At 50.5% G+C, this 10303-nt stretch overlaps 4 protein-coding genes across 4 annotated transcripts; 1 reads left to right on the top strand and 3 right to left on the bottom strand.

Annotated features, from left to right (window-relative positions):
- Positions 1 to 3058: 3058 nt before the first annotated feature.
- LY79DRAFT_637718 (oxidoreductase) lies at positions 3059 to 5388 on the bottom strand (the record flags this gene model as incomplete). Its single annotated transcript, XM_060562288.1, has 6 exons — positions 3059 to 3791; positions 3871 to 4024; positions 4075 to 4194; positions 4249 to 4816; positions 4894 to 4946; positions 5017 to 5388. 6 exons carry the CDS (start codon positions 5386 to 5388, stop codon positions 3166 to 3168), a joined length of 1893 nt encoding a protein of 630 aa, XP_060411160.1. The 3' UTR covers positions 3059 to 3165.
- Positions 5389 to 5772: 384 nt separating this feature from the next.
- On the top strand, positions 5773 to 7101 carry LY79DRAFT_672127 (uncharacterized protein; the record flags this gene model as incomplete). The annotated part of the gene is made up of 2 exons (XM_060564009.1): positions 5773 to 6170; positions 6270 to 7101. The coding sequence occupies 2 exons, from the start codon at positions 5773 to 5775 to the stop codon at positions 7099 to 7101; spliced, it is 1230 nt and encodes a 409-aa protein (XP_060411159.1).
- Positions 7102 to 7434: 333 nt separating this feature from the next.
- LY79DRAFT_562815 (WW domain-containing oxidoreductase) lies at positions 7435 to 9067 on the bottom strand. Its single transcript, XM_060558503.1, has 4 exons — positions 8385 to 9067; positions 8137 to 8320; positions 7955 to 8068; positions 7435 to 7859 (listed from the first exon to the last, which is right to left on the bottom strand). Exons 1-4 carry the CDS (start codon positions 8922 to 8924, stop codon positions 7717 to 7719), a joined length of 981 nt encoding a protein of 326 aa, XP_060411158.1. The 5' UTR covers positions 8925 to 9067; the 3' UTR covers positions 7435 to 7716.
- A 440-nt stretch (positions 9068 to 9507) lies between these two features.
- On the bottom strand, positions 9508 to 10102 carry LY79DRAFT_705750 (uncharacterized protein; the record flags this gene model as incomplete). Its single annotated transcript, XM_060565011.1, has 3 exons — positions 9876 to 10102; positions 9611 to 9750; positions 9508 to 9531 (listed from the first exon to the last, which is right to left on the bottom strand). The coding sequence occupies exons 1-3, from the start codon at positions 9982 to 9984 to the stop codon at positions 9508 to 9510; spliced, it is 273 nt and encodes a 90-aa protein (XP_060411157.1). The 5' UTR covers positions 9985 to 10102.
- Between the last annotated feature and the right edge of the window lie 201 nt (positions 10103 to 10303).

Raw genomic sequence — 10303 nt, 5'->3', positions numbered from 1 at the left:
GTAACGTTCTCCCTTAGAACAATAATTTAAACAAGGTATAATTTTAATACCCTTAGTAAAGAACTATAAGGTTTAAAATAAATAATAATAAGAAGAAGCTTTAGGCATTTATGATTTTAATTTTAATTTTTCTATATAACCTAATATAGTGTTAGTATTATAGGTAATTAGGAAGTAGAATTAATAACTCCTTAACCTAGGAGCAACAACCTACTTATATAGGTCTTAAGGGTAAAACCTTTAGAGGGAAGACCTAATGTTATAACCTAACAAGTTATAGGCAATATTGCCTTACTAGACAAGATAACTAGTAGGTAGTATAGTATTTATATAGAACTAATAATAGATTAGACTAGGATAGCCCCTTAGACCTAGAAGAACTATAGTATAAGTTATATAATAATAAGGAACTAAGCAGGAGATAAAAGCTTAGTATAAGCGCTTAGGAGATTAATATATAAGCGCTTAGCCTACTTATTTATAAGCGCTTAGAAGGTATATAAGATAGCGCTTAGCAATAGGATTAGGACTTATATATAGGATAGACTTAAATATACCTAAGGACAGACTTTTATAGCTCTTTAGTAATTAACTTCTTGTAATATAATTTATTTAAATAACTTTTAGTATTTAACCTTAGTAATTTAATTAACAAAAGCTATATAAGCTATCTTTATGACTATTAACTACCTAACTAATTACTAAGTAATTAATAGACTAGTAAGCCTACACTACTGTTAACTAAGTATTAACCCTAGCTTATTCCTAGCAGAAACCCTACTGTCAGATTACTGACCGTAACACACCCTGTCTAGGATCTTTAATAAGTACACTACTATTAAGCCTTAGGAGGCTAAGCTCTAAGATCTACTTAATAACCTTTATTATAAAGCTAACACTATTAGCTTTATTATATTTAATAAGGCTACCTTTATTAAAGTTAAAAAGGATAAATATACTTATTATAGTGCTAACTATACTAATAGTAAGTGTTACTTTACTTATCCTAAGCTTATCCTTGCTAATTACCTTTACTATAAGGAACTTTACAAGAAGGCTTATTACTATTACTGCACTAATGCCTACTGCAAAGACAACTACCCTGCCTCTGTCTTTATTAGAGGTGCCTTTAGTGCTCTTAGAGGATCTTCTATTACTAGATAAGGCTATACAAATATAGATTTAAGGGGAGGATTTACATTATATATAATAGTAGTCTGGCTAGGCAGAGCTAAGGGGAGGTGTTGGTCTGGTCACGTGGCCACTGCTAGCCAGATATCCAGCCTCTTCACCTTGCCAGCCAGCAGTCCCTTTTTCCTAGCGACACATCACCAATATTAATGGATATTGTCTCGTTGCTTGCCGCCACCCACATCACCCACACCTTCTATTACCAAGTAAATGCTAGGATTGGCGCAAAACGGGTTCTCCCAAGACCATGAGACTGCTGCAGTGGTTTGTCCTAGCTTTCGAGGAATAGAAGCCACTGTATCTCGTCGCATCTTCCTCGTCGCGCCTTTCGCGCCTTCTTCACAGGCCCTCCCTATAGAGTCCGGGTGTGTTCCGCGCGAAGTGCTTTAGGAGCAATATCTGGCAGCTACTCTTGATCCTGAGATCAGACAACACCAAGAGTAACTTAAAGCATCGCCCCTATAGACTCAACTACCAAGGAGATATGTAGGGCAGGTCAGCTAATACTACAGTCTAACAGAGTTTAACTAGCGCCTCTTCAGCCTATGGATACACCAGTTAGGAAAGAATTCTACCTAAGATGACAGCAACACTTGCCCAGTATAGCAGGCTGGCTGAGTTAAGGCTCCAGTCCAAGGTCTATAGGAACAACCTAGGACAAGACTCCAGGACATAAGAAACCCGTCCTTCTAAGCACTCGGTACTCTCAAATTGTAGCCGGCCAATCAGCAGGCATAGAAGTAGGTTAGCGCAATAGCCTGTCTCTACGTCCTTACGCCATACTTCTACCTCCACTAGCCTAAACCAAACGATCTCCTGTATGTTCTATATGTGACCTTACTTTGCAAGCTAACAGACCTGATTCTTCTACATCACAAGTCAATAGCCTAGGTTGCATTTCTACTTGCTACAGACTACCTCTTCAAAGCAGCCACAGCAATTAAAGGACTCAAGATACTACACTACAACTAGCCTCTGGATCATTACGCTATTCCAAAGGGCTAACAGAGAATCACCTGCAGGCACCCCAGCCCAAATGTGCTAGGCTTTGGTCTCAAAATCTACCAGCTCAACAGGGCTCTTTTGGCTTCATGCTCCCTCCTACATTTCCTATTCTAGTCATATCGCTTTGAGAAGTTGTCATATCCAGAGACGGCCATTTCACACATTCACCAGGTATATCAGACTTTTGGTTTCGTGGGAGCCATCACTCACACACGTGATCCAGTCCGACTCCGCCAGAGCAGTTCTCCCTCTTCGAACTCAGCCATCGGGCTTTGTGGGTCGGTTCTTGCAGTTGCAGCGAGATCGACTAACAGATCGATCGCCATCCTTTGCTTAAACTCCAACATATGATTCATACCAGCCATGCTAAAGAACCCAAAATTTGATATGACAGGCTGGGCTGGTGCAATCACTAGTAAATATAAGCGGACTCAACAATGGCATGTGATCCCCTGCGCGTAGATTGCGCGACTGCCCATTCTCGATGACCTTCCGCCTTGTGTTCCGGCCAATTGCGTGTTCCCTGGAAGCATCAAACGCCTCCTGCTCTTGGTTGTTCGAGTGTGACGATGCGAAAATCGATACAGAGATATAAGTTGTGTGCTTCTCTCCCAAGACCAGCTGGTAAGTGTTCAATAAGATGTTTCATTCTCAGGTGAAGAGACTATGTATTTTATTATATAGAAGCAAAATATTATATAGCTACTAGCTACCAAGGTGGATAGTAAGTAGGAGTACGAAAAAGAGCTATTGTGGCATAGCTTGGCTCTACATATTCCAGGCTCCGGCATGCGGCCTCTGCAGTAATCAGTACTGCGACCGTGACATAAGTAGAGCACGAAAGAACAATTATATACGTTTGCCGTCGCAGGAACACACCAGACATCATCTCAGTCGCAAGCCAAGGGTTAGTTGTCGTTCAAAATAGCGTCTGCGATCTTCTCCGCGAACATGTCCACGCAAAGTGTGTCAGCCCGAATCCGCCAAACAATTAGAATAGATGCAAAGAGATTGCCTCAACGTACAAGTCGTGGCCATAGGGTAGCCGGGCGGCAGGATAGCGAAGGCACTGGCATCGCCCACGCGGAGCCCCTTGACGCCGCGGACTCTGCCTCGAGTGTCGACGACGGCCGTCTCGTCATCGTCGGCTTCCATCCTGTTCGTGCAGGCGCCGTGGTACGTGAGACTCATGCTGCTCCTGATCCAGTCGACAATCTCCTCCTTCGTCTGGACCTCCGGGCCGGGGCTCCAGGCCGACTCGACGATGGTGCTGTTCAGGGCGACCTCGCGGATGCGCGTAAAGGCGGCGACGGCCATCTCGAGGTCTCGCTCGTCGCCCAGCCAGTTGGGGTTGATGACGGGGGCGTCCAGAGTGTCGGCGCTCTTGATGGTCATGTTGCCACGGGCCGCGGTCGAGTAGAGCGTCGAGCCGATGAGGAGGTAGTACTCGTCTGGACCAATGTCCGAGGGCACAGCGGAGCTCTCCAGGCCGAGGAAGTTGAGGTCAGGCCAGTCGGAGGGGTAGCTGTCCAGGAGGTTCCGGGTGGCGTTGCTGAGGAAGCGGTTGCGGACGTTGGGGGGGAACTTCTCGTAACCTGCAGGTTGTCAGCCATACGATGGCCAAGAGTCTGAACCTCGAGGAGCGTCATCGAGAGTGCCGTCTTCACGACTTACCAACAGCCTGGGTGGCGCCAATGGAAGAAAGAGGACCGGACTGGCTGGTCAGGTAGTCATCGGCTACTTTTGCGAGGACCTCAGGGTTATGGGCAACGATCTGCGAGTTGGTCTCGACATTGACCTTGAAGATGTGTGCCTGGAAAGGTTGGTCCTTCACAGCAAGTCAACACAGATCGCTCTCATTGATCGTTCGATGCCCACATGACTCACCCATTGGTTTTGCCCAACACCAGGAACGTCCGCCACAACGTCGATACCGTGCTGAGAGAGAGTTTCGGAGGGACCGACGCCAGAAACCATGAGAAGTTGAGGTGAGCGCCACTGATCCAAGTTCTGTCAGACAAGTTCATCGAGACCCGGGAACAAAACACTCACAACACCAGCGGTGAGGATAACCTCCTTCTTTGCCGAAAGAACCCACTGTACGGTATGAATCTTGGAGTTGCCCTCGACCACCACGCCTGTGGCCTTCTTGTCTCCGTCAAACAGGATGCGCTTGGCCATGGCATTGGGGTAGATCTTGAGACCGGCCTTCTTGGCTCCGGCCTGCAAGAAGGACGTCTCGGACGAACTGCGGGTCGCCGTTATACGGTCGACAGCCGAGGTGATGGCGCCGTATCCGAGTAACTTGCCACTGTTGAAACCGGGGATGTGCTCGAGGCCCTGAGCCTCCATCGACTCGCCAAGGCCGACCATGGAGGGGTGCACATAGTTGCCGTAGGACACCTGCAGCGGACCGCCCGCGTCATCGAAGGCTGCCGGATCGTAGCTGATGTTCAGCTTGGGGTTAATCTTGGTGTAGTCCGGCGGCGTGAAGTCGCAGCTCTTCTTGTAGAAGGGGAACACGTTATCCCAGGACCAGTAATCGTCCTTGACATCCTCGGCCCAGAGATCGTGCGCGCCGGCGGTGGATCTCGAGTACCCGCCGTAGTTGGCAGCAGAGCTATGTGATGGCTAGTTTAGATGATGATGGCCCCATGGAATGTATCAAATCTCAGAAGGGGGGAGGTGATAACTTACGCGCCGCCAAATGTAACGCCCTGGACATAGCCGATCTTTCTCCCATTGCAACCCTATAAAAGGCGAGAGTGAGCTCAATATGCAAGTGAAACAACGATACCAGCCAGAAGGGAAGTCACTCACAGCGATAGGCTCCGTGTTGATCTGGATGGCGGCCAAGGAGTTCAGGGTTCCCACGTTGGTCGGGTTCGCCGCCTCAAAGTTGTAACCGGGAATCTGGGTCCTGTTGCTGGTGACGATCTCGTAGAAAGTGCCGGCCTCGATCAGAGCAACGGGGTAGTTTGCTGGATCTAAAGCCAGGCGAGCAGCGAGAGCGTTGCCAGCGGTGCCGCCACCCACGACGACGTAGTCGTACGTCGCATTGGTTCCGGGCATGCCAAAGGAGTTACCAAAGATCTCGGTCACTTCCGCATCGTTGATCTTTGCCCCTATGGTCTCGGACGCAGCGGCGGCCGCGAACACGGTCAAGGCCGCGATATAATGGTAGGGCGGCATGGTCGTGCAGGCTGCAGAGGCGGAGACGATTCAGGGGAGAGTGCAGGAACTTGAAAAGAGCAGCGAATGAATGACCGACAAGTCTTGGAAATACTGCAGAGAACGAATGTGATTGCTGCCTCTCTGGAATTTCTGCAGCTCATGCAGATGGAACTCCATTTGATCTCCGCTGCGATGCCGTTGGTCTGGTTTTGTACCGTCTTCGGTCGAGTTGCCCGAAGCCCGGACAACAAGCCCGGTGGCCGGCCCGCAGATCTCGGTGGCGGTCCACTTTTCGCAGAACTATTGTCTTTACGTTTTACTATTTCATGGGACTGTAATTTCCTCGTCCGGCAAGGGGGGCCTGGCAGCTCTTCACGAAGAACAGGCAGCACGCCTCGAAGTATGGATCCGGCACGCCATCAGGACCGCCACCACAGAAACGGGGCGGCGTTGACCCCTGCCGTCAGGCTCGTCTTGTACTCTCTCAGTATCGCAGGCGGAATGCAGCTTTGGGGCCGGAGCCTTGTCGACGGGACTTTGGTCAAACTCTTGTCGGCTGTGCATGGGCCGGACCCGTATCAGCTCCCAGGCACGCAGACGCAGCTGAAGTCCAGCTTCACGGGCGTCTTCGCCATCGACTACCTGCTCCGCATCTTGGTTGTGTTCTTCTGGGAAGTTGCCGACGGCTCCCATCCCGCTTCCTCGGCCATCGGCCTGTACTTCCTTGGCCAGTACTTCTCAGTCTTGTTGGTGTTTTACTTGGAGGACTCTCGACACGGGGCGAGGCCAAGCTACGTTAGGTCAGTCTGTTTACTCTGCATCACTCTTTGAAGTCTGACGGATTAGAGCGTCATCATCATAACTCGGGAACAACGCTGACATCCAATCCCACAACTCAGGCCGACTCTCTGGCTTCTCCTGTTCCAAGCCACCGGCATCGGGTGTGCCGGACCGCTATGGGTCCTTTCTCACCTGGGAGCTTCCAACGGCGGCTCGGTTGGCCGCATGTCTTCCTTGAAAGATTCCCTGGAGCGAGCAGCACCTTTATCGTCCCCACATGTCCCCTTCCTCATCCTTGCAGCCCTCGTCATGGGCTATGCCGCTCCCGCATCCCTGATGCTGCTGCCTTCTCCTCGCGTCCTGTCCGCCGACTCCAAGCAATTCGCGCTGGTTCTATGGAACATCTTTCCCATATGGGTGCTAGCTGCGTTGCTTGGGCTCCGTAGTGTCCTTCCCTTGGCCCGGAGCTCGCAGCAGCAGCCCGCTGGTTCCTTCAAGGATGCCGCGGCCGTAACCCAGCTACGAACGAACCGCCGTTACATAGCGAACATGGCCCTGGTCTATGCCCCCGCGCTCATCGTAAGCGTGTACTCACACATCGCGGTCTTGGCAGCCACGGTATCCACGCGCCTGTTCCCCGCCCTCTTTCGCCCGGAGCACCTGGCCAGCCTGACGCCCTGGGAAGTGTTCGTGCCGCCGCTGTCCGTGGTCGCTGGGCAAACGGTCGGTGATGGCACTCGAAGCTTCATGCTGTGGGATCAGGTCTTCGGGTACGGAACAGTTGGCATTGTCATGCTATTGCGACTTCGCAGTGCGGCTGACGCGGTTGGGAGGCCGTTGGGTTCGGTCAAGATGGTTACCGGGATATTGCTCGCCTCGCTTGTTGCGGGACCAGGCAGCGCTTGCTTACTGGCCTGCTGGGTCAGCGAATTGCTTCTTCTACTCGGTTGACGACGATTCCTGTGTGTTGGTACACAGCTTCGAGTCGCTGGCCAGGCAGAAGCCAAGCCCCGGTGGAGCTTTCGATAACACCACTCGTGCATGAAGACCCTGTCAATGGCTGCGATCTTCTCTCGTGTACAGATTATTCTAGGTTACAATGCTAGACCTTTATTGGAGTCAAGGAAAAACTTCTATTGTCTCTTTGCAGTATCTTGTAGACATTATATACGTCGCGTGGTTATAGAAAAGCGATGTATTTGATAACGCGGATCGATGCGAACGACGTGTTACCTTTGAGCCTGATGTGTACATGAGCAACACTATAATTACTATCACGTGAACTGCTTATATAGTCTGGAACGTTCACCTGTCCCTTTAGTGCGGGTGAGGGGTTGAAGGGGTCAGTATGGAAAATCAATGCTTAATTTACAAATCGTACCTGTCGCTCGTCATTGACCTATTGAATCTGACAGCAGTTTTGGTCTCCTTACTATCTGAGGTTTGGTCCCAATGACTGTGGCGGAAACCAGCAGACGTTGTTTTTGTATGCATGTAGCTACCTACGTAACTGCAACTACAACAATACTAAAGTACTGACGTATCGAATGCGACAAGGCCTGCAACCTAGTACTGGAACTCCTGTCCGACGAGCTTCTCACTCAACTTCCATAACCTTTCAGCCTCAACAGGGCTGGTGCCCCACGGCTTCACAGTTTCGACCCAGGGATCGGCGATGTGCGAGTTCTCCAGGTAGACACCGTTGTTATCTGCGAAAGTGAGTTAACCAATGGTCGTGCCAAACAGGAAGCATTAACAGTAATTAAGGGGTGCTGTGAAATGACCGGCACTGGCGCCAATATACCCTTCAAAGACGGCTCGAAAGCGGCGTACACATGAGTAGCAGTGCCCTCGTCCGGTGTCTTCCACTTGAAATCGGCCCAGCCCTCCTTGTTTCCAAGAGAGCGGTCGACGGCCGCTGCCATGTCACTCAAGGTCAGCCACATATTCTTCGGATGGCACGGTTTAAGTTCCTAGTCCACTTACTGAGACCGGCAAAGTCGTTTCCCCATTCAATATGATTTCCAAGGTTCGTGCCAATGACGCCGGGGTGCAGACTAAAGGAGAGAAGGCCACGCTTTCCAAGCTTCTCAGCAAGGGAGAGGGAAAACAACATGTTGGCAGTCTTAGACTGGCCGTACGCGATCCACTTGTTGTACGTCTCTGAACCCTAGGATTATCATTAGAACACAGTTCATTCGGAAGGAGGGGGAAAGACATGATCACTATCTTACCCTAAAGTTGTAGTCGTCCCAGCGGACATGACCGAGACGATGGCCATCACTGCTAACGTTAACAATGCGAGGCGCGCTTGAGGCGAGGACCTTGTCGATGATGAGGTTGGTGAAGAGGAAGTGAGCGAGATGGTTAGTGGCAAAATGGCTCTCGTAGCCGTCGGGCGTCAGCTTATAGTCAACGGCCATAATACCGGCGTTGTTGACAAGCACGTCGATGATAGGCAAGTCTTCCCACGACAAGACAGTCTCGGCAGCCTTTTGGACGGCGGCCAGAGAGCCGAGGTCTAACTCGAGAACCTTGGTCTTGACATCGGGATTCGCGGCCTTGATTTTCTCTGCAGTCTTCTCCGCCTTGGCTAGGCTGCGTGCTGCCAGGATCAGAAGAGAGGGCGAGGCTTTGGCGATGGCCTCGACGAAATTGGCGCCCAGGCCGCCGGGTGAGACGCCGGTAGTCAGGACGGCCTTGCCCTTGATTTCAGAGGCCAGGTCGTTGACGAGGCCGCTGGCGGTGGCTTTCGCGTCGTACTGTGAAGGCATCTTGGTCTGCTCTGGTCTTTTTTATGATGTGATGGCAGTTAGTGTCTAGCTGAACGGCACACGCATGCGATGGAATTGTAGGGCTGGGCTGGTTAATCAGCAGGGGGAATGCGATTGATATATCAAGCATGCGAACTGGTTGGGAATCATACATGCGATGATGCAAATCGGAGATAAGAGGGACCGGCTGGTCGGCGTTATTCCAGCGGTTTGTTGGTTGAGAAGGAGCGGTGCACCTGTAGCCAATCGGGGCAGACCTCCGGGAAAGGCGGGGCACGGCATCCCGGCCCAGCCGGCGGACTAGCCCGAGATAGCTCTAGCTCCCGAAGTGAGACAGCACACTACCTTAGTTTGGATGCTAATGCAAGCATGTGGCGGGAACGATCTGCCTTGTTTCTTCGAAGACAGAACATTGTTTGTCTTGCATCTACTGGCTGCTTCTGTCTGTTTTTCTGGGCCGAGGACCAACATGGATACACGAGCTGTGCCTGATGCACCGTGATGACGCTTGTGGCATGGAGCTCGCTCATTGGAGCGCTGAAATTTCTTCCTAGCTGAACGAGTTGCATAGACCATCCCTGGCTCAGTCCTTCCGTTCGTTTCGTCCCTGAGTGCTGCTTAGTCTATCGTACACATGCAGAGCAGGCTCGGAAGAGAGCTCCAGGACCGTTCGTTCAGTCCATGACGGTAGCCGCAACAACCAGCGACTGTCTCGTCTCCACCGTCAAGCCCTTCTCGTGCACCCTGATGCGGCCGTTGCTGACGAAGACGCTGTTCTCCAACTTCTTGAGGGCCGGGTCGGCCACGAGGAACTGGTGCTGCCCAGCTAATGGATCAGACAAAACGCTTGTCAGCTTCAACAGCAAAAGAAGGTGACGTCGCACATGCTGAACCGAGCCTAATAGGGTCCATGCACGAAAAAACTACAGTACAGGTGTTGGTGGGACTCACTGGCAAATCCAAAAGGCACCGTGGCCGCGTCCGGGTGCATCTCGAAGATCTTCTTGACTTCTGGAGCCATCTCGATAATCCCAGGAGCTAATGTTCTCCAGTACACCATTGGTGAGCGCTAGGACTAACAAAAATGTAATCTCATTGTAGAGGAGAGTTATGTCACCTTCACCAGAGACGCCAAACCTTTCTCAATTAGTGTTCCACTCTTGATTGTCTAGTCCAGCTAGGATGAGACTTACACGACATTCTTGGGATCTCCGTTATTTTTGACCCATTTTTAATCAAGCCAGTACACTAGCTTAATTTCTCTGTTGTCAAGTTATTTAATATCAACTTAGACCTCCTTACTACACAGTTAAAAGAGCCTTTAAATTAACACTAGTGTAGGAAACTTACCTAATAGTAGAGCTTACTAGTAAAGAATA

Source organism: Colletotrichum navitas, assembly GCF_030913465.1.
Source record: "Colletotrichum navitas strain CBS 125086 chromosome Unknown LY79scaffold_59, whole genome shotgun sequence".
In the NCBI taxonomy this organism is placed as follows: Eukaryota; Fungi; Ascomycota; class Sordariomycetes; order Glomerellales; family Glomerellaceae; genus Colletotrichum; species Colletotrichum navitas.
The sequence above is the reverse complement of the archived record's forward strand: the minus strand, read 5'-3'. Positions and strand labels throughout refer to the sequence as shown.

Excerpts from the sequence above, each read along its gene's own strand:
- LY79DRAFT_562815 (XM_060558503.1), bottom strand. The coding sequence starts at position 8,924 with ATGCCTTCACAGTACGACGCGAAAGCCACCGCCAGCGGCCTCGTCAAC. Across the intron at positions 8,321-8,384 it reads GGGACGACTACAACTTTAGG|GGTTCAGAGACGTACAACAA; the intron begins GTAAGATAGTGA and ends TGATAATCCTAG. Across the intron at positions 7,860-7,954 it reads TTTCGAGCCGTCTTTGAAGG|ATAACAACGGTGTCTACCTG; the intron begins GTATATTGGCGC and ends TCACTTTCGCAG.